Below are 23,618 nucleotides of genomic sequence, written 5' to 3'. Positions count from 1 at the left end.
ACACAAGGTAAGGAGGACGAATACAGAGGGCTTGAAGTTCCGAAACTCTCCTAGCTGAGGTGATGGCTACTAAAAAGAGAGTCTTCCAGGAGAGTAATTTTAAGGAACAGGAAGCCGCAGGTTCAAAAGGAGGGAGAATCAAGGAAGCTAATATCAAGTTTAAATCCCAGGGAGGCGGGGGATCTCTGACCGGGGGCCTAAGCAAAAAAGTCCCTTTAAGAAAGACCTTGCAAAGTTTGTCGGACATGATGCTGGTTTCTGACAGGCCAGCGTGGAAATTTGCGATAGCAGCTAATTGGACCCTAATGGTGGCAGACGAGGAACCAGCTTGAAAAAGTTCTGCTAAAAAATCTAGAGCGTGACGGACAGGGGCTGTAAAGGGGTCTATATTCCTAGCCTCTGCCCAGAAAGAGAAACGTTTCCACTTACTAGCATAAGTCTTCCTGGTGGTAGATTTGTGCGAAGAAAGGATGATTTCACGCACCGACTGAGAAATATGTGGAAGCCTGGCTAAGGTTGGAAGTGGAGCAACCAAGCTGTGAGGTTGAGAGACTGAAGGGATTGGTGCAGCCCGCCCGACTGATGGACTAAGCGGTCTGGCACTGGGTCCAGATTCCAAGGCTGCTCCAGCAGATAACGATGCAGGAATGGGAACCAAATTTGTCGAGGCCAGTAAGGGGCAATGAGGATCATCCTGGATCCCAATGCGGTCGCCTTCTGAATCAGTTTGGGAATTAGGGGAAAAGGTGGAAATGCATACAGAAGACCCCGGGGCCAATCGTGAACTAGAGCATCTCTGGGGGAGTGGCCGGGGAGGGGGAAGAGAGTGAAGAAATCGTCGCTGTTGAGAGGAGTTGCGAAAAGGTCGCAGCAAGGTTGTCCCCATCTGCGAAAAATTTTGTCCGCTACTGAGTGATTGAGAGACCACTCATGAGGCATGAGAATAGCTCTGCTTAGCCTGTCCGCTATGACGTTGGACTTCCCGGGGATGTGCGTTGCTATCAAACCATTGAGAGGAGATCACCCACTGCCAGAGTCCGAGTGCTTCTCGACATAAGGGATAGGACTTGGTTCCGCCCTGCTTGTTGATCTACCACACTACAGACATATTGTCTGTTTGAATTGCAATAGTCCCGGTGGGTAGAGAGTCCAGAAGAGCTTGCAATGCTAAAAGCACCGCTCTCATCTCCAAGATGTTTATGTGCAGGTGGTACTCTAGAGGTTGCCAAGTGCCCTGGACAGTCCTGCCCTGAAAATGCCCACCCCCACCCGATCAGGGAGGCATCCGTGGTCACCGTGGCAACAGGAGGAGGAAGAACAAATGGTCTGCCCTGGAGTACTAAAGGGGAGACCATCCACCAAGTCAGGTGGTCTTTGCATGATTGAGTGATTATGCTGTGAGACATCGGAAGTTGTTGAAAAGACCATCGGGTAGAGAGCATCCACTGAAGAATCCGCATGTGAAAACAAGCCAGGGGAAAGTACAGTTTTGTACCTACCATAAATGTAGATGTCCGATAGACATGCAACTGCAGTCATAACATGTGGGTTGTCCTGCCTCAGGCAGCCCTCGGTCGGCCGGATTCCAAAGTCTGGGTCCGACGTCGGCTGATGTCGCATTTCTCTCCGACGTCAGAGCGGCTGGAGTACATAAGCATCAGCCGACGCCATTTTCTTCAGTGTTTCTTGCCCCAGATGCCAGGTGCCCTCCAAGGAAGGCTGTAATCAAATTGGAAGACAAAAACAGGATTCCAAACAAATAAATGAGCAATAAAACAAATACACCATAACAGATATCCCCAGCTAAGAGTAACAGGGATAGGAGTGGACCCTAGGCATAGAGGGGTATGGGGGGAGGGAAAATCCGACTGCAGTTGCAGGTCTATCGGACATCTACATTTATGGTAGGTACAAAACTGTACCATGTCCTTCAAGAATGCAACTGCAGTCATAACATGTGGGTAGAATACCATAGCTTAGCTGGGGGAGGAGGTATGCACTAGGAAAAAGATGGTGTGACAATCAAACCCTGCAGGACTGCCGAAGCAAAGCCTGCTCTGGATCTGGAATATAGAGGGAGATTGTAGTGTTTGGAGAATGTATGCACGGAGCTCCATGTAGCAGCTTCTAGAATGTCCTTGGTAGGCACCCCTCTTAAAAATGCTGTAGAGGTGGCTGTAGCTCTGGTGGAATGTGGTCTGACATTGGCTGGAACAGTCTTTCCATGAAAGGAATAACAGAATCTGATGCAATGTCCAATCCATTTAGAAATAGTCTGTTTTGAAATTGCTTTTCCTTGGACTGCAGGGGCGTAAGCTACAAAAGTTGTTCAGACTTCCTACTGGCCTTGGTTCTGTCCAGGTAGTATCGAAGTTGTCTGTGAATGTCCAAGGTATGCAAAAGTCTTTCCCGCTTATTCTCAGGATTGGGGAAGAAAGCAGGCAGATGAATGGCTTGATTTAGAGAAACCCTAGATACCACCTTTGGCATAAAAGTAGGGTTGGTCCTTAATGAAACCCTGTCTCTGTGGAAAATAATAAAGGGTGGTATTGCCATTAGGGCCTGTAGCTCCGAAACCCTTCTTGCTGAGGTAATTGCCAACAGGAAGGCTGTCTTCCATGAGAGAAATTGCAAGTCAACTGAAGCTGCTGGCTCAAAAGGAGGTAGAGTCAGTTTTTCTAAGACAAAATTGAGGTCCCAGGCTGGCACTGGGGCCTTTCTTGGTGGCTTAATGTTCTTGATTCCCCTGAGGAATTGTCTTAGTAAAGGGTGAGAGAAAACAGGAGGATCAGTGTTGTATCTAGCTGAAATAGCAGATGCATGTATCTTTATGGAAGAATATGAGAGGCCGTTCTTTAACATATCTGCCAAATATTCCAAGATAAGTGGGATGTTGAGCAATGAAGCATCCTGTCCCTTGCTGGTATTCCAATTGCTGCATCTTTTCCACTTTGCTAAGTAAACCTTTCTGGTGGATGGTCTTCGAGCCTCTGTTAGTATCCGCTGAACTTCCTTAGAGAGAGATAAGCTGAAGTTATTTATGGGATCTCCCAAGCTGTTAGCTGCAGTGTCTGAAGGTTTGGATGCAGTGTTTCGAAATTGTGTTGAGTCAAAAGTAGAGGCCACTGAAGGAGGGCCCACACCTCCTGGTGTGACATATGCTCCGTAGTAGTGGGTACCAGTGTTGTCTTGGCCAATCCGGAGCTATTAGGATTCCCTTGGGCTTCTCTGCTTTGATCTTTAGTAATATTGAGGTCATCAGTGGCAGAGGTGGGAATGCATAGATTGCTAGGGAGTTCCGGTTGAATGAGAGGGCATCTATTTTCCAAGCCTTTGGATGGTATGTCCTTGTGCAAAATTTTGGTAGAAGATGGTTGAGGTGAGAGGCAAATAGGTCCACTTCTGGCTTGCCCCATGTCGAAGTGAGTTGTCTGAAGGCCTTCGGGTGTAACCTCCACTCGTGTGGATCTGTGAAATTCCTGCTTAGGCTGTCCACCAACACATTGTCTTTTCCTGGAACAAACTGGGATTGTAACTGGATGTTTAGGCTCAGTGATTTCTCCCAAAGCTGCATTGTCAGTCTGCAAAGGGGGTAAGAGTGGGTGCCCCCCTGCTTGTTTATGTACCACATCACAGTGGTGTTGTCTGTCCGTATCATTAAATGGCCTTGCTGGAGTTGGTGTTGAAAAGCCTTGATGGCATGCATTACTGCCAGCATTTCCTTTTGATTTATATGCAGATGTGTTTCCTTTGGAGACCATTGACCTTGTATACACCTGCCCTCCATGTGCGCCCCCCATCCAAGGTCTGAGGCATCTATAGTCATGGTCTGTGTTATCTGTGGTTTTTTGAATGACATACCTGTGTTTTCCTGGCTCACCGAGGCCCACCATAGGAATTCCTTTTGTAGGCATGGAATGAGTGGTATAATTGTCTCCAAGTTGTTGCTGTGCTGAGACTAAATGCTTTTTAGGTACCATTGAAGCTTTCTCATGTGTAGTTTTGCTAATGGAACCAGTAGAATGCAGGATGCCATGTAACCCAGGGCCTGTAGGAATCTCCTTGCAGTCATCTGGGTGAGTTTTGCTAAACCTTTGAAGTAATGAGTTAACTTCTCTTGCTTGTCTTCTGTCAGGTAAGCCATCTGAGAGCCTGTGTCTAGTTTGGCTCCTAAGAAGGTTATTTGCTGGGATGGCTGCAGTCTTGACTTTTGGAAGTTGACTGTGTATCCCAGAGCTTGAAGTAATCGTATGACATAATCCAGGTTTTTTGTCAACATCAATTTGTCGTCCGCTTGTATGAGGCAGTCGTCCAGGTACGGGTAGATTTGTATACCCTGGAGCCTGCAATGAGCAATTACTGAAGCCAGGCATTTTGTAAATACTCTGGGCGCAGTAGATAAGCCAAATGGCAATGCTGAGAATTGATAATGCTCTGGCCCTGCAAGAAATCTGAGGTATCTTCTGCAGCTGTGTCTGATAGGGACATGCAGGTATGCCTCCTTGAGGTCCAGAGTAATCAGCCACGACTCCTTGCCCAGCATGGGAAGGAGTTGCTGTAGAGTCAGCATTTTGAACTTTGGTACTATGAGAAAGGTGTTTAATGCGGACAAGTCCAGTATTGGTCTCCATTGAGATTCTTTTCTTGGAACAAGGAACAGTCTTGAGTAAAACCCCTGTTCTTGTTGTGAACTCTTTCTATTGCTTTCATTCGAGTCAGCAGAGTGATTTGCTTGATAGCCTCTGCCCTTTGATTTTGTGGTAGGTTTGGCATGCCTTGTTTTCTTGGTAAGGTATGAAAATGAAACCTGTACCCTCGGTCTATAATGTCCAAAATCCATTTGTCCTTTGTCAGTCTGTGCTAGTTTTCTGCAAACAGAGATAATTTCCCGCCCAAGGGAGCTTCTAGTTGTTCCCTGGTAGGCGGTAGTAGGGGAAAGTCATTGAGTTTGTGGTTGTTGGGCAGGTGAAACCCCTGCGTCACTTCTTTGGTTTCCTGGCTGCCATTGTCGTCCCCTGTAAGGGCCTCTGTATTGGCCTCTTCCTCGGCCACGTCTGTTCTTACCCCTTTGAAACTTTTCTGGATTAGGAAAGGACCAGTTTTTTGAAGGCCAATTCCTACTGAATCTCGGGGGTTGAACCTGGAGGAAATCTTTCACAGTCTGAACTGATTTTACTTTTTCTTCTATGGTCTTTAACACATCCTTAGCATTTGCACCAAAAAGCTTGTTCTTTTCCAAAGGTGCATCCAGAAGTTTTGCTTTTACATGATCTGGTAGAGGTTGATCTTTTAACCAAGCATGTCTACGAACCACTGCCCCTGTCATAGCTGCCCTACATGAAGCTTCCAGTGCATCATATCCACACTGCAGGAAGTGACTGCTTACTTGCTGAGTGTTATGTACAGCTTCCTGCAAAGTCTTCCTGTCTAAAGGATCAGGAGAAGCTTTTAGTTATGTACTCACCATAACTTCAGATGTTTGGGATCCATCTCGCCTACATTCTGACTGATGGGTTCGGAGCCGATCCCTCGGCTCCGACTCGGCACGCTTATGCCAAAGAGCGAAGTCTCTTATTGGCTGAGCTTACTATATCCCAGGATGCACCACTACCAGTCCCCCAGATCTAGTTTGTCCGCATACATGCACACATGCACGCCCTGCTTATATAACATCGTCAGATGAAACAAGATAAAACAGTAGAACTCAAAACCGTTCAATCTCTTCTGATCTCCAAGGCAGGGGGAAGGAGGGTGGGTATTAGGAATGTAGAGATGGATCCCAAACATCTGAAGTTTTGGTGTCTACATAACTAATAGATGTTATGTGATCCTATCTCGCCTACATTCTCACTGATCCGACAGCGTCCCTAGCACCTGAATACTGGCTGGCTAACTGGAGAACACTCCTGAGTACCGTGGAACCAAATGATGCTCGCCCTTTAGATGCCACAACCAATTTGAAGTGGGAAATGAAAGAGTGCGGGTTGGACCAAGTAGCCGCAGCACAAATTTCCGATATAGCTAGCTTAGAATGAAAAGCTATAGAAGTAGCCATAGCTCTGGTAGAATGAGCTTTGATAGATGTTGTAAGTTGCTTATTCAAGAAGAATAAGCCTTAGTTATGCAATCTCTGATCCATTTTGAGATAGTAGCTTTTGTGATGGTTTGGCCCAATTTATTATCTGAGAAGGACACAAACAACTGGTCTGACTTACGGTTGCTGAGTCCTGTCTAAATAGAAGCGTAATTGCCTGTGAACATCCAATTTATGGAGAGTATATTCTGCTTCATTGGAGAATTTTGGAAAGAAAACTGGTAGCTCTAGAGATTGTTGGAGACAGAAACTAGAACAGACCTTTGGGACAAAGGATGGATTAGGCCTAAGTGATACTCTATCCTTGTGGAAAATCAAGTATGGTGGCTTAATAGACAGGGCTTGAAGCTCTGAAACTCTTCTTGCAGAAGTAATTGCAACTAAGAATGCAGTTTTCCAAGACAGATATTTTAACTCGCATGTAGCAGCCGGTTCGAAAGGGGGAGATGTTAATGCGAAGCACCAAATCAAGATCCCACGGAGGTGCATGATGAAAAATTGGTGGTCTTAATAGGCTCGCACCTTTAATGAAAGTTTTGCATAGTCTGCTGCTCATCAAGGGAGGATCCATGGATTCGTGGAATTTAGAGATAGCCGCTAGTTGGACTTTAATAGTTGAGACAGAAGATCCCTGATTAAACAGGGATGTTAAGAATTTCAAAACCTCTGGGACAGGAGCAGTGATAGGGTCTAAACCCTTGAGTTGAGCCCAGATAGCAAACCTCTTCCACTTACTGAGGTACAATTTGTTAGTGGTGGGTTTGTGGGTCAAGATAAAATGTGAACAACTTCCGGGTCTAGTGTGTGCCTTCTAACTAAGGTCGGAAGTGGAGGAGCCAAGCTGTCAATTTCAAAGATTGCAGGGATTGATGCCGATGTCCCGACTGATGGATTAGCAAGTCCGAATTAGGTCTAAGGTCCACGGATCGCCCACTGCATGCTTCTTCAGGTAAGGAAACCATATCTGACGAGGCCAATATGGGGCAATCAGAATCATTGAAGACCCCAGTTGAGAAGCTTTTGAATAACTTTGGGAAGAAGTGGAATTGGAGGAAAGGCATAAAGTAGCCCTGTTGGCCAAGGTTGTGCTAGAGCATCCATGGCTGGTACTCCCTGATGTGGGATCAAGGAGAAGAACCTTTGGCACTTGGTGTTTTGTGGAGTTGCAAATAGGTCGCAGCACGGCCCCCATCTCCTGAAAACCTGGGCTGCTACTGTGTGGTTTAGAGACCACTCGTGAGGAGAGAGAATTGTCCTGCTTAATTTGTCTGCCAATACATTTGACTTTCCCGGGATGTGGGTCGCTACCAATAAGCGGTTGGTAGCTACAGCCCATTCCCACACTCTCATGGCCTCTCTGCAAAGGGGGTATGATCTGGTCCCTCCTTGTTTGTTCAGATACCAAACCACCGACATGTTGTCTGTGTGGATGGCGATGGTGCCCTGAGGAAGAAACCTGTGTAAGGCTTGTAGGGATAGAAGTACAGCCCTCATCTCCAACACGTTGATGTGGAGAAGAGCTTCGTCTGGAAGCCAGGAGCCCTGAACTAGCCTGCCCAGACAATGCCCCCCCCACCCTATCTGGGAGGCATCTGTCATCAGGGTAACCACTGGGAGGGAGAACAAAGGGTTTTCCTTGATCCAAGTTGGATGTCTGAAGCCACCAGCGAAGGTCCCTTTTGCATATTTCCGTAATCATGATGTGATGATTGAGGGAAGATCCTGAAAGGACCATTGAGTTGACAAGAGCCACTGAAGAATCCTCATGTGTAATCTTGCTAGAGGAACTAAAAGAACTGTGGCAGACATTGAGCCTAAAACCTGTAGAACCATCCTGGCTGGGGCTTTGGATCTCGAGATCAGAGCTTGAACTTGGCCCTGTAAAGTTCGGATCCTTTCGGCAGGAAGAAAGACGCATCAATCTTGAGTCTATCTCTGCTCCTATAAACTTTATGCGTTGAGAGGGCAGCAAGACAGACTTTGACCAATTGAATGTAATCCCCAGGGAAACACCCAGGAGATGGTGGCTTTGAGGTTGTCCATTAGTAGATGCCTGGTGGTGGCAGTCAGGAGCCAGTCGTCGAGATAGGGAAACACTTGGAATCCAAGACTTCTCAGGTGAGCCGTCACTACTGCCAAACACTTGGTGAACACCCTGCGGGCTGTGGTGAGACCAAAGGGCAGAGCGCAAAATTGGTAATGACTGACTCCCAGGCTGAAGCTCAGATACCTTCTGGACGCCTGATGTATCGGTATGTGATAATAGGCGTCCTTGAGGTCTATGGAGCACATCCAAACATCCTTCTCCAACAATGGGAGAATGGATTGTAACGTGACCATTCGGAATTTGGATTTCGTGGCGGATTGGTTCAGTCTGCTGAGATCCAATATTGGCCTCAGGTCCCCTGTCTTTTGGCACTAAAAGAACCTGGAGTAATTTCCTGATCCGATCTGGTCTGTGGGGACCGGTTGGATGACTCCTTTTTCTAGCAGCTTTAAAGCTTCTGCGGCTGCTATTTCCCTTTGACTGGGTGGTGGGTCCGGGATTCTTTTGGACGGTGGGAGTGAGTATGTGAATGGGATGGTGTAACCTCCGGCAATGATCCGAAGCACCCATCTGTCCTGAGTGATTGACTCCCAGGCTGTTAGGTGCTTGGCAACGACACCCGACTGGCTCGAGCAGCACAGCCGGGCAATCCCTCATGACGTGTGGGAGGCTGAAGAGCCACGAAAGGACTCGCGGTCTCCAGAATTGCGGGCCCTCTGCCGCCTCTGGGACGGCGTCTCCTGAAAATTTTCCCGTCCTCTGCCTCTGGACGGGAATCTTCCTGCTGTTGGGAGAAAAACTTGCGAGATTTATGAACCACATTTTCCCTCCTTTAGCCTTGGGGTAAGGCCGAAGGGAGTGGAATAACGGCTCCTACGGCAGATAAAGTTTTTCCCTCTTGCTCACAGCGGGTAAGGGTGTCTTTCACCTTGGGTCCAAACAATGAGGACCCATCAAAGGGAGCGTCGGCGAAGGAAGACTTGAAGGCCTCCAGAACTGACACAAGCGGAGCCAGGCTTGTCACGAGAGCCACGCCTGTGCCTGCGCTCTACCCGCCTTCGGCCGCATAGGAAATGAGCCTCATGGACGAGTTAGAAATTGACGTAAGGATAGCCAACTGAGAGCTAACCGACTGGGCTAGCTGCTCAGGTAGGTTACCCGAGAGGAATCTGACAACTCCTTGACCAGATCCCTCTGAAGCCTGGTAAAATGTGCCAAATAATTCAGAGACCTTAAAGTAAAGGCCGCTGAAGTCAGGGTGCACTTCCGTACCTGTCCATGCTCCTAGACTCCTTATTAGGAGGATGGACGGACGCTGAAGCCTCTGCCACGTCCTGCTGTGTAGCAGATGCCACCACCATGGCATCTACAGCCACGCCTTTAGTAAGGAACTCCTTCTCGGGGAGCAGACAAAATTTATTTGGACGAGAAGGGACTGGTTCCACGGTATCTGGATGTTCCCACCCTTGACAAACTAAATCCAGAAGCTCGCCGGGCGGAGACACCCAGGAGGCGGAGGGCTGAGCCCCAAAGGCCTTGAGGAGCACTGACTCGTCCGCAGAGGGGGTTTGGATATCCAGCCGCCTCGTTGTTTGAGGATCTCTAAGATGTCTGCAAATGAGACATCATCCGAGGACGACTGGGACCCTCTGCATCATCCATATCAGTGTCTGATGTAATAGACTCGGGGAGTCCACGTGCTTCCTCTTGCACGATCTCTTCCTTGGGGTTCCTCCAAGACAATTCCGAAGAACCCTCAGGAGGAGGGAACCCCACTGGGGTAACCTCAGGCCTCGGGGCTCCGCTGGCTACGGACAGGGAACTGCCAAAGACCCAGTCTCCACGCCCAGGAAGGTGCCGGTAAAGCCGGAGAGATGGCAAGAGGACTTGGCCAAGGCACTCCTCATGGCCCTGAAAGCCGGACCCCAGAATCCTGGGAGTGTCCAGTCTCGAGCCGTGATAGCCGACGGAAGTCCCGCAGCCGCACCGAGGGGAGGCTCGGAACCAGCATAGGTCCCAAACATCACCCCCGGGTCCAGCCGAAGAAGTCCGCGTACCAAACTCGGACCCGAAGGCCCGGGTTGGAGTAAGGGTCGGAGCCGACTCTGAGATCTCCACCGGCTCCAACAGCACCTGCTCACGGAGCGAAGCAGTCGGAGCAGGAATGGCAATAGGGTGCGCCAAGGTCATCGGCTCCGAAGCCAACTGGGTCGGAACCGAAACAAATTTTTGGAAGACTGGGGACTGGAACAGTCTTTGGAGCACCCTGTCGATATCAGAATCTGACATTCTCGAAGACCGAGAGGAAACAGAACGGGTTCGAGACGGCCTCTCCATCGGCCCCAAAGGGCTAGGGGACCGGCGCCGAGGGAATACACACACCAGATTCCATCGGTGCCGAGGTGGACTTCGGCGCCGAGGAGGAAGTGTCTGAGGCGACCCTTGTCGGCTCCGAGCAGCGGAGCCGACGGTGACCCGCCTCGATGCCCCAGCCATCGGCTCCGAAGCCAGAGGAGTCGATACTGGTGGCATCGAGGCAGACCGTTCCGACCTCGGCTCCGAAGTCTTTGGAGCCGAAGGAGAGGCCTGCCTATGTCTCTTGGCGGTCGGATCCGACGGACTGGTCGGAACAGACGCCCTTTTCTTTTTAGCCGGAGAAGGAGAGGATGCCAAGGCTTCTTCAAAGGAAGGTTTAATTAACCCCTTAAGAATCAATTTATTTTTCCTCTCCTGGAGGACCCTTGAGGAAAAAGCGTGACACGCTGCATGACTCCTGCAAGTGTTTTGCCCCTAAACAATATACACAGAGCGAATGATCGTCTGTGATAGACATTTTGAAACCACATTTCGAACATTTTTTAAAGCCCGAAGGCCTAGGAGTTTGAGACATTATATTAAACAATTCCAGTAACTTTGACAGGAAAGTAAACAACTATAGATTTACTGATGACAACCTAAAAAAAATAGGCTTACAGTTATAGGTTAACACAAACACTTCCTGTAAATGACAGGGAACTCTGAAACCCTGTAAAGTTTTAAAAGGGTTGATAGACCGGGAAGGCCCTGGATGAAGGGGGGGCCGAAATCAAACTCAACCCAATCACACACAACAAGTTTTCACAATCCAAACACACACAATAAGAGCGTTAGCCGTTAAAACAGCTTTTGTGACAAAAAACAGCAAAAAACTGACAGAAAAGTTAGTTAATAAAAACTACTCAGCCCAGCCAGCTCGAGACCACGTCTTCGCAGGGAAGCGGCAAACGAGATCTGGGGGACTGGTAGTGGTGCATCCTGGGATATAGTAAGCTCAGCCAATAAGAGACTTCGCTCTTTGGCATAAGCGTGCCGAGTCGGAGCCGAGGGATCGGCTCCGAACCCATCAGTCAGAATGTAGGCGAGATAGGATCACATAACATCTAATGTTTTTTGTAAATCTTCCAAGAGATAATCCTGATACTGTAACATATGAAAAAGGCAATTTAAAGCTCTCATAGATAAGGTAGTGGATGTGTAAACCTTTTTGCCCCATCTCTCTAATGACCTTGCTTCCCTGTTGGAGGGCAAGGGATTTTTTGAGGTGGAGGCTGAAACTCCTTTAGGCCCCTGTGAAACAGTTTCCAAATCAGCAGAATGGGCCCTGAATGAATGGGAATGAGTTTCTGGGACCCTGTAATACCTGTCTGGCTTGGCTGGTGCAGGAGGAAGAGAATCAGGGGTAGCACTAGAGTCAGAATACAAATCATCCAGAACATCAAGTACAGGAGGAATAGCTAAGGGCCTGTGCTGAGGCTTCTTAAGGAAAGTCCTCAGGCGTTTCCTAGAATCAGAATATTCCTGACCCTGCCACTTGAAATGTTCCCTCATGGTGTGCAGAACTTCCCCAAAAGAAATATCCTCAGGAGGGGAGGCCGAAGGGATGGAATCTTCTGCATCCGAGTCCTCATGGGTCTGGAAGAGCTCTTCCTGGCCATCAGAGTGGACAGAGCCCTCAGAGTCTTCATCTGAAGGAGTAGGGTCAGAGGGTTCAACCCGGGGCCTTTTAATCAGGAGGAGGCTGGGATGCTCTCTCAGGATGGGCCTGTGAACCTCTAATCATGGAAATTAAATCAGCAGCCATGGACATAATTTGTGTCTCCGGAGTCGGCTGAGGTAAGGATTTAGAAGTAATATGCTTTGTTTTGCTGGCTGCCTTAGCCCTAGTGTAGGCCTTAATAGACATGGCCATAGGAGGCCTGGCAGCTCCACGTGCAGGAGTGACCTTGTCTACAGCAATGGTCTCGGGCATTTCCTCGGTTTCGGTATCCGGAGGAAAGTCTATAACTGGTGTCGGAGTAATGTCTGGAATCGGAGTCGTCGGTAATGCGGTGTCTTCGGTTCGGAGCGGTGGAGAGACCGTCTCAGAGGGAACCGGAGCACTCGCGCTAGGTTTTGGCGTGGAGTCGGTGGTAGACGCGGGCCGAGGATGTCGGTCCCGGTCTTTTCATTTTTTGGGTGTTTGCGATGTCGGAAGATCCGACAGCATGTTGTAGGCAAATTTATTGCTGAAAAAATCTTCAGCGAACTCCGCCCGGCGCCTGAGAGTGCGCTTGTTGAAGCGAGCACAGGCTACACAGGCCGAGACGTCGTGGTCTGGGCCCAGGCAAGGGAGGCAGTAAGAGTGGAAATCCTTATGAGGTATTTGTTTACCACAAAAAAGACAATTGTTAACTTTTTCAGTATATTCTGACATCGGCTGAGGCAAGAAAAGGTCCCCAACGGGGTACTTAGCTTTTTCAATGACTTCGGTATCGTAGAATACAGGAGCTGACCGACCGGCACTTGCGAACTGCTTCTGCTTCGGGCACCGCGCGACAAGAAAGACTGGAGAAAATGGCGTCGGCTGATGCTTATGTACTCCAGCCGCTCTGACGTTGGAGAGAAATGCGACATCAGCCGACGTCGGACTCAGACTTTGGAATCCAGCCGACCGAGGGCTGCCTGAGGCAGGACAACCCACATGTTATGACTGCAGTTGCATTCTTGAAGGACATCTAGTATGACTGCTGTTGCCATGAGACCCAAAGTTTTTAGTACAAACCTGGCCTGAATCCTCTTGCACTGTAGTAAGACCTGCACATGTCGGCGAATGTCTGACATTCTGTCTAGAGGAAGTTTTGCAGACAGCTCTTTTGTATTTAATCTTGCGCCTATAAAGGTTATAGATTGACAAGGCAACAATGCAGACTTTTCGAAATTTATTGAGATACCTAGCTCGGAGCAAGTTTGGATGGTATAAATCCCTGGCTCGCAGTAGCTGATGCCTGGTGGAAGCAGTAAGGAGCCAGTCGTCTAGATATGGAAACACATGGAATCCTCGCCATCTCAAGTGAGCCATAACCACTGCCATGCATTTGGTGCACACCCTGGGGGCTGTGGTGAGACCAAAGGGCAGGGCTCTGAATTGATAGTGACTGGCTCCTATCCGGAAGCGGAGAAACCTTCTGGAGCGCCTGTCCATTTTGATATGGTAGTACGCATCCTGATGGTCTATGGAGCACATCCAATTGTCCTGACCCAAAAAGGGTAGAATTGACTGAAGAGTGACCATCCGGAACTTCGTTCTTTGAACAGATTTGTTTAACCTGCTGAGATCCAAAATGGGTCTCCAGTCCCATCTCTTTTGGTACCAAAAAGAACTTGTAGTAAATTCCGGATCCTTGCTGGTCTGCTGGGACTGGCTGGATGGCCATTTTTTCTAGCAGTTTTGAAATTTCTAGCACTGCTTGATCCCTTAGACCGGGTGGAACATCTGGAAGGGACTTAGTTGTTTGTACAGGGGTGTGGACAAAGGGAACTTTGTAACCCTCGGATATGATGGACCATACCCATTTGTCTTGTGTGAGGAGATGCCAGGCTTCTGGGTACAGTGACAGTCTTCCCCAGACTGCCTCCGAAGGTGGACAGTCGGGCAGCCCCTCAGGGGTGCTGAAAGGGTTTGTCAGAGAAAGATTCTCTGCTACCCTGATTTTGTGGACCCCCTCTGCCCCTCGGACGGCGTCTATTATTTTTCCCTCCCCTGCGCCTGGAGGGAAACTCGCCACATGTGTCAGGCACGACTCCCTGGGGTTTCCGAAACCACATTTTCCCACTCTTCTGACCCTTAGGGTATGGTCTAGAGGGAGTAGAAAAACGGACTCCCACGGCAGAGCGAGTCTTGCCTTCCTGCTCACACCTGGTAAGGGTATCCTTCACCTGTGGTCCAAACAGAGCCGAACCATCGAAAGGGGTATTGGTGAAGGACGCCTTAAAGGGGTCAGCAAAGTTACATAACGGTATCCAGGCATGTCTTCTCAAAGCCACACCTGTACCTGCAGCCCTACTCGCCCCATCGGCTGCATAAGAGATGAGCCACACGGAGGAGTTGACGATAGAGTTGAGGGCTGCCAGCTGGGAGTTAATCTTATCCTGAGCCCCCGAAGCTGATGGATCCTGAAGGGTATCACCCAGTTCCTTGAGAAGATCCCTTTGAAGGCGGGTGAAATGGCACAGATAATTCAGCGACCGCATGGAAAAGGTTGCTGAGGAAAAAGTACAGTTTTGTACCTACCATAAATGTAGATGTCCGAGAGACATGCAACTGCAGTCATAACATGTGGGTTGTCCTGCCTCAGGCAGCCCTCAGTCGGCCGGATTCCAAAGTCTGGGTCCGACGTCGGCTGATGTCGCATTTTTCTCCGACGTCAGAGTGGCTGGAGTACATAAGCATCAGCCGACGCCATTTTCTTCAGTGTTTCTTGCCCCAGATGCCAGGTGCCCTCCAAGGAAGGCTGTAATCAAATTGGAAGACAAAAACAGGATTCCAAACAAATAAATGAGCAATAAAACAAATACACCATAACAGATATCCCCAGCTAAGAGTAACAGGGATAGGAGTTGACCCTAGGCATAGAGGGGTATGGAGGGAGGGAAAATCCGACTGCAGTTGCATGTCTCGGACATCTACATTTATAGTAGGTACAAAACTGTACTATGTCCTTCAAGAATGCAACTGCAGTCATAACATGTGGGTAGAATACCATAGCTTAGCTGCGGGACGAGGTATGCTCTAGGAAAGAGATGGTGTGGCAATCAAACCCTGCAGGACTGCCGAAGCAAAGCCTGCTCTGGATCTGGAGTATAGAGGGAGATTGTAGTGTTTGGAGAATGTATGCACGGAGCTCCATGTAGCAGCTTCTAGAATGTCCTTGGTAGGCACCCCTCTTAAGAATGCTGTAGAGGTGGCTGTAGCTCTGGTGGAATGTGGTCTGACATTGGCTGGAACAGTCTTTCCATGAAAGGAATAACAGAATCTGATGCAATGTCCAATCCATTTAGAAATAGTCTGTTTTGAAATTGCTTTTCCTTGGACTGCAGGGGCGTAAGTTACAAAAAGTTTGTTCAGACTTCCTACTGGACTTGGTTCTGTCCAGGTAGTATCGAAGTTGTCTGTGAATGTCCAAGGTATGCAACAGTCTTTCCCCCTTATTCTCAGGATTGGGGAAGAAAGCAGGCAGATGAATGGCTTGATTTAAAGAAACCCTAGATACCACCTTTGGCATAAAAGTAGGGTTGGTCCTTAATGAAACCCTGTCTCTATGAAAAATAATAAAGGGTGGTATTGCCATTAGGGCCTGTAGCTCCGAAACCCTTCTTGCTGAGGTAATTGCCAACAGGAAAGCTGTCTTCCATGAGAGAAATTGCAAGTCAACTGAAGCTGCTGGCTCAAATGGAGGTAGAGTCAGTTTTTCTAAGACAAAATTGAGGTCCCAGGCTGGCACTGGGGCCTTTCTTGGTGGCTTAATGTTCTTGATTCCCCTGAGGAATTGTCTTAGTAAGGGGTGAGAGAAAACAGGAGGATCAATGTTGTATCTAGCTGAAATAGCAGATGCATGTATCTATGGAAGAATATGAGAGGCCGTTCTTTAACATATCTGCCAAATATTCCAAGATGAGTGGGATGTTCAACAATGATGCATCATGTCCCTTTGCTGGTATTCCAATTTCTGAATCTTTTCCACTTTGCTAAGTAAACCTTTCTGGTGGATGGTCTTCGAGCCTCTGTTAGTATCCGCTGAACTTCCTTGGAGAGAGATAAGCTGAAGCTATTTATGGGATCTCCCAGGCTGTTAGCTGCAGTGTCTGAAGATTTGGATGCAGTGTTTCGAAATTGTGTTGAGTCAAAAGTAGAGGCCACTGGGGGAGGGCCCACCTCCTGGTGTGACATATGCTCCGTAGTAGTGGGTACCAGTGTTGTCTTGGCCAATCCGGAGCTATTATGATTCCCTTGGGCTTCTCTGCTTTGATCTTTAGTAATACGGAGGTCATCAGTGGCAGAGGTGGAAATGCATAGATTGCTAGGGAGTTCCAGTTGAACGAGAGGGCATCTATTTTCCAAGCTTTTGGATGGTATGTCCTTGTGCAAAATTTTGGTAGAAGATGGTTGAGGTGAGAGGCAAATAGGTCCACTTCTGGCTTGCCCCATGTCGAAGTGAGTTGTCTGAAGGCCTTCGGATGTAACCTCCACTCGTGTGGATCTGTGAAATTCCTGCTTAGGCTGTCCACCAACACATTGTCTTTTCCTGGAACAAACTGGGATTGTAACTGGATGTTTAGGCTCAGTGATTTCTCCCAAAACTGCATTGTCAGTCTGCAAAAGGGGTAAGAGTGGGTGCCCCCCTGCTTGTTTATGTACCACATCACAGTGGTGTTGTCTGTCCGTATCATTAAATGGCCTTGCTGGAGTTGGTGTTGAAAAGCCTCGATGGCATGCATTACTGCCAGCATTTCCTTTTGGTTTATATGCAGATGTGTTTCCTTTGGAGACCATTGTCCTTGTATACACCTGCCTTCCATGTGCGCCCCCCATCCAAGGTCTGAGGCGTCTGTAGTCATGGTCTGTGTTATCTGTGGTTTTTTGAATGACACACCTGTGTTTTCCTGGCTCACCGAGGCCCACCATAGGAATTCCTTTTGTAGGCATGGAATGAGTGGTATGATTGTCTCCAAGTTGTTGTTGTGTTGAGACCAAATGCTTTTTAGGTACCATTGAAGCTTTCTCATGTGTAGTTTTGCTAATGGAACCAGTAGAATGCAGGATGCCATGTAACCAGGGCCTGTAGGAATCTCCTTGCAGTCATCTGGGTGAGTTTTGCTAAACCTTTGAAGTAATGAATTAACTTCTCTTGCTTGTCTTCTGTCCGGTAAGCCATCTGAGAGGCTGTGTCTAGTTTGGCTCCTAAGAAGATTATTTGCTGGGATGGCTGCAGTCTTGACTTTTGGAAGTTGACTGTGTATCCCAGAGCTTGAAGTAATCGTATGACATAATCCAGGTTTTTTTGTCAACATCAATTTGTCGTCCGCTTGTATGAGGCAGTCGTCCAGGTACGGGTAGATTTGTATACCCTGGAGCCTGCAATGAGCAATTACTGAAGCCAGGCATTTTGTAAATACTCTGGGCAGTAGATAAGCCAAATGGCAATGCTGAGAATTGATAATGCTCTGGCCCTGCAAGAAATCTGAGGTATCTTCTGCAGCTGTGTCTGATAGGGACATGCAGGTATGCCTCCTTGAGGTCCAGAGTAATCAGCCACGACTCCTTGCCCAGCATGGGAAGGAGTTGCTGTAGAGTCAGCATTTTGAACTTTGGTACTATGAGAAAGGTGTTTAATGCGGACAAGTCCAGTATTGGTCTCCATTGAGATTCTTTTCTTGGAACAAGGAACAGTCTTGAGTAAAACCCTGGTCTTGTTCTTGTTGTGGAACTCTTTCTATTGCTTTCATTCGAGTCAGCAGAGTGATTTGCTTGATAGCCTCTGCCCTCTGATTTTGTGGTAGGTTTGGCATGCCTTGTTTTCTTGGTAAGGTATGAAAATGAAACCTGTACCCTCAGTCTATAATGTCCAAAATCCATTTGTCCTTTGTCAGTCTGTGCCAGTTTTCTGCAAACAGAGATAATTTCCGCCAAGGGAGCTTCTAGTTGTTCCCTGGTAGGCGTAGTAGAGGAAAGTCATGGAGTTTGTGGTTGTTGGGCAGGTGAAACCCTCAGGCCACTTCTTTGGTTACCTGGTTGACATTGTCGCCCCTGTAGGGGCCTCTGTATTGGCCTCTTCCTCGCCACGCCTGTTCTTACCCTTTGAAACTTTTCTGGATTAGGAAAGGACCAGTTTTTTGAAGGCCAATTCCTACTGAATCTGGGGGGGTTGAACCTGGAGGAAATCTTTCACAGTCTGAACTGATTTTGCTTTTTCTTCGATGGTCTTTAACACATCCTTAGCATTTGCACCAAAAGCTTGTTCTTTTCCAAAGGTGCATCCAGAAGTTTTGCTTTACATGATCTGGTAGAGGTTGATCTTTTAACCAAGCATGTCTACGAATCACTGCCCCTGTCATAGCTGCCCTACATGAAGCTTCCAGGGCATCATATCCACACTGCAGGAAGTGACTGCTTACTTGCTGAGTGTTATGTACAGCTTCCTGCAAAGTCTTCCTGTCTAAAGGATCAGGAGAAGCTAATGTTTTTTGTAAATCTTCTAAGAGATAATCCTGATATTGTAACATATGAAAAAGGCAATTTAAAGCTCTCATAGATAAGGTAGTGGATGTGTAAACCTTTTTGCCCCATCTGTCTAATGATCTCGCTTCCCTGTTGGAGGGCAAAGGATTTTTTGATGTGGAGGCTGAAACTCCTTTAGGCCCCTGTGAAATAGTTTCCAAATCAGCAGTATGGGCCCTGAATAAATGGGAATGAGTTTCTGGGACCCTGTAATACCTGTCTGGCTTGGCTGGAGCAGGAGGAAGAGAATCAGGGATAGCACTAGAGTCAGAATACAAATCATCCAGAACATCAAGTACGGGAGGAATAGCTAAGGGCCTGTGCTGAGGCTTCTTAAGGAAAGTCCTCAGGCGTTTCCTAGAATCAGAATATTCCTGACCTTGCCACTTGAAATGTTCCCTCATGGTGTGCAGAACTTCCCCAAAAGAAATATCCTCAGGAGGGGAGGCCGAAGGGATGGAATCTTCTGCATCCGAGTCCTCATAGGTCTGGAAGAGCTCTTCCTGGCTATCAGAGTGGACAGAGCCCTCAGAATCTTCATCTGAAGGAGTACGGTCAGAGGGTTCAACCCAGGGCCTTTTATCAGGAGGAGGCTGGGATGCTCTCTCAGGATGGGCCTGTGAACCTCTAATCATGGAAATTAAATCAGCAGCCATGGACATAATTTGTGTCTCCGGAGTCAGCTGAAGTAAGGATTTAGAAGTAATATGCTTTGTTTTGCTGGCTGCCTTAGCCCTAGTGTAGGCCTTAATAGACATGGCCATAGGAGGCCTGGCAGCTCCACGTGCAGGAGTGACCTTGTCTACAGCAATGGTCTCGGGCATTTCCTCGGTTTCGGTATCCGGAGGAAAATCTATAACTGGCGTCGGAGTAATGTCTGGAATCTGAGTCGTCGGTAATGTGGTGTCTTTGGTTCGGAGCGGTGGAGAGACCGTCTCAGAGGTAACCGGAGCACTCGCACTAGGTTTTGGCGTGGAGTCGGTGGTAGACGCGGGCCGAGGATGTCGGTCCCGGTCTTTTCGCTTTTTGGGAGTTTGCGATGTCGGAAGACCCGACGGCATGGTGTAAGCAAAATTATCGCCGAAAAAATCTTCAGCGAACTCCGCCCGGTGCCTGAGAGTGCACTTGTTGAAGCGCGCACAGGCTACACAGGCCGAGACATTGTGGTCTGGGCCCAGGCAAGGGAGGCAGTAAGAGTGGAAATCCTTATGAGGTATTTGTTTACCACAAGAAAGACAATTGTTAACTTTTTCAGTAATTTCTGACATCGGCTGAGGCAAGAAAAGGTCCCCAACGGGGTACTTAGCTTTTTTGATGACTTTGGTATCGTAGAATACAGGAGCTGACCGACCGGCACTTGCGAACTGCTTCTGCTTCGGGCACCGCGCGGCAAGAAAGACTGAAGAAAATGGCGTCAGCTGATGCTTATGTACTCCAGCCGCTCTGACGTCGGAGAAAAATGCGACATCAGCCGACGTCGGACCCAGACTTTGGAATCCGGCCGACCGAGGGCTGTCTGAGGCAGGACAACCCACATGTTATGACTGCAGTTGCATTCTTGAAGGACATCATCCGCTTCCCATACCTGTCCATTGTCCTAGACTCTATGTCAGCCAACTCCTCCTTAGCGGCTGCTGCCACCACCATGGCATCAACGGGGACACCTTTTGTCAAAAATTGTTTGTTGGGTGGGGCTGTAATGAACTTAGTTGGCCTGCGGGGAGTTGGTTCCACTGTGTCCGGGGGCTGACCACGCCCTTCGAGCCACTACTTCCATGAGCGGGTCAAAGGGTGGAGACACCCAGGAGGTGGAAAGGCGAGAACCAAACGCGTCCAGGTATACCGACTCGTCCTCGGAAGGGTTAAGGGCAGTCCAGTTCCCCTTCTGCTTAAGGATCTCTAGCATGTCTGAAAAAGAGACATCCTCAGAGGGGGATCTTGGGGACCCTTCCGAATCCTCCAAGTATCAGATGTGACTGACTCGGGGGAGTAGACCTGTTTCCTCTTACATTTTCTCTTCTGAGGGGGCTCCTCTGAATGATCAGGGGAGGCCTCGGAAGAGGAAGATACGCCCAATGGGGTGACCTGGAGCATCTGTTCAACACGCTTGGGGTCAGGAGGGTGGACAGAGACCGATGCAGGCACCATGGGGGGAGGAGCCAAAGGGGCTGATCAAGGAGCCGACTCAAGGGTCAGCACGCTCCTCATGACCTTGAAGGCGCCCCCATCAGGCAGAGCAGAGGGTCCCCGCTCTGAAGAGACGTGAACCCCTCCCGGCACAGAGAGGGACGGCTCCGAGGCCGATGTCGGTGCCGAGCTCACCTGCGCCGAAACCCAGAGAGGGAAAAAGGGGTCGGACAAGGGTCCGATGCCACTCACCCCCTCGGAGCAGACGAGTGAGTCCCGGCGCCGAGATCCCTCCAAAGAAGGGATCAATGAGATCGGAGCCGACTGAGCCTAAAGATGTGGTATCAGCTTTGATGTTTCCAAGATTCGAGCCCCACCCAACTCCGGCTCCGAGCACAAAAGGGGAGTCAGTGGAGGAACTGCTGAAGACACCGGGACAGCCACAGTCTGTTGAGAAGGGCTGGCTAACATTTTGGCCAGGGCCTGCGATTTAAGGAGTCTACTGACCATCCTCTCCAAGTCATGACCGGATAACCTGGAGGACCGAGAGGAGTGGGACCTATGGCTTCGTTCCGAATGAAGCAACGGTGACCTCGGAGCCGAACGAACCAATTCTAGGGAAGGGGACCTAGAACGTTTTCGGCCCAACGACTGTTTCGACACTAAAGTCGGAGCCGATTGAAGTCTAGGGATGTCGGCTCCAGCTGGAGCTGAAGTGGAAGCAGATGCTCCGCCCGGTGACTGCTCCGAACTGGGAGCCGACGGCTTAGCGGGCTTTGAAGATTTCCCCGACTGAAGCTTCGCTGGGGATCCCTCTGTCTTAAGTAAGCCTCTCAAAATAAGCTTGTTCCTATGCTCCTGCAGGACACTCGGGCTGAAGGCATGACAGACCAAGCAGGAGTCCCGCCCGCAGGTGTAGGGAACCCAAGCAAAAAACACAAGACGTGTGACCGTCTGTCAGAGACATCTTCTGACAGCACGAGTCACACTTCTTGAAGCCTGAAACTTTAGTATCCTTGGACATACGGCCCGGGGATACTAAAGAGAGAAAAATAAACTAGTGCTTAAACAAGGCACACAGACACACACACACACACACCCACACTAGTTAAGCTAACAATAAAAACCACAAAAAAACTATCACCCACACTTAATAACTATCCTTAATAAAAATATACAAATACTACAAGGCTAAACACTACTCCTATAGGTACAACAAGGGTGGGGTTAGCCACTAATAGAGAGAAACAAGGTGGGGGGAAGGGTAGAAACTAACAGAAAACGAGTTTCCTTAGTGGGACAAACTAGGGGATACACAGTCTAACTACACTACAAGGGAAAGACAATCTATATCTAAGAAAAATACAAGGTAAATATTAGCTAGTAATACCAAAAAAAAGGATTAAAATGACCTGAGCCAGTAAAAGCACAACCTCGTAGCTGAAGCGGCAAACGAGATCTGGGTATCTAGCACCAAGCATTGTGGGATAAGGGGAGGCCTCGAGCCAGTAAATGGCTCTCGAGCTTTAGTAGATGGCCGAGTCGGAGCCAAGGATCAGCTCCGAACCCAACCAGCAAGAATGAAGGCGAGATAGACAACTTATCAATCCATCTTCCTACAACAATCCACTTAATCACAACTTGTGGGAGGCCAACATGGGAAAAGATTTGGCATAAAAAAATTCATGGAGTAGCACAGTCTGGCTCATATGTTCCCAAACAGTATTTCGATAAACTAAGCATCAAGTAGTAACACATTCTGAGAACATCTTACAAATACAAAAAAAAAACAAAAAAACAAATGGAAACCAACATGCTTAGCCATAAATTACAGAAAAGTATCATTTTCAGAATTCCTCTGACCTCTACTTTTGCTGGGATAAACTTTCTGACAGGGTCTGTAATCTTCTGGTGCAGGAAAGTCTTCCACTGGGTGAAATGAATATTTGGATTCAAAATCATCTACAAAGAAAAAAAAATCTTAAATATACTACAAGGACAGATTTACATTACTACTGTTCAACAGTAACTTATATTTACATACAGACGCTAGCTTCATTTAAGAACTGCCATCTATTTACAGTTTGGATGTCACTGAAACAGCCCGCTACAGTGACACAGCCTCAGTTTCACTATCATTCCCTAAATATATCATCATATATAGATAAAATACTTCAATCTTCCTTAAACTCTCTACACAAGCTTTCTTGTAACAAGGATGAATATAAACTCAAGGAGATCAACAGTTTCTTCCAAAACCTAGGTGTTCAAATGATAAATTTGAACATAGTGTTTTGGGCCTGTTGTTTTGTCGCTCCACTGCTAAAGACAATAGAATGGCAAACACCATTTGCAAACAGTGACTTTTTTTTTTTTTTTTTTTTTTTTTGGAAAAACTGACAAATAAGCTCCTTATAAGCCTTCTTAGTACAGTTAAATCTCACGCCACACAAAGCAGCTAAATCATAGGTTTCTATTAGTTATTGAAAGCTGCAGCTCTAGGCCAGCAGGCATACCATCCATGTACTGGCTTACTTAATTTACTTAATTTGGTGTCAGGAATAACAGAACCAGAACTGCTCCATTATCTGTAAAAGGTGGTTGGAAAGTAGTCTTGGTAAGGTAGCATTAAACAACATTTAGTATTCCATAAGCAGCTTAACTAAGATGCACAGGAAACACCAACCTTTCAACACCTAACAATGAATGTTTACTAGTTTATGTACTGCCAAAACTGCATATATAGACTTTCGTTCACAGGTTCATAGGCATTTACT

General features: G+C 48.0%; 1 protein-coding gene across 2 annotated transcripts in view; it reads right to left on the bottom strand.

The window, feature by feature from the left end:
• The window catches only part of WIPF2 (WAS/WASL interacting protein family member 2), a 950,999-nt gene that overhangs the window by 269,360 nt on the left and 658,021 nt on the right, over positions 1–23,618 (bottom strand). For both annotated transcript variants that reach the window (XM_044055015.1, XM_044055016.1), the window contains one exon: positions 22,705–22,803. In XM_044055015.1, coding sequence (XP_043910950.1) covers positions 22,705–22,803 — 99 coding nt within the window. The remainder of the gene's footprint in view (positions 1–22,704; positions 22,804–23,618) is intronic.

This window comes from Protopterus annectens, chromosome 13.part0 (genome assembly GCF_019279795.1).
Source record: "Protopterus annectens isolate FY-2018-M chromosome 13.part0, PAN1.0, whole genome shotgun sequence".
Taxonomy (NCBI): domain Eukaryota; kingdom Metazoa; phylum Chordata; order Ceratodontiformes; family Protopteridae; genus Protopterus; species Protopterus annectens.
The sequence above is the reverse complement of the archived record's forward strand: the minus strand, read 5'-3'. Positions and strand labels throughout refer to the sequence as shown.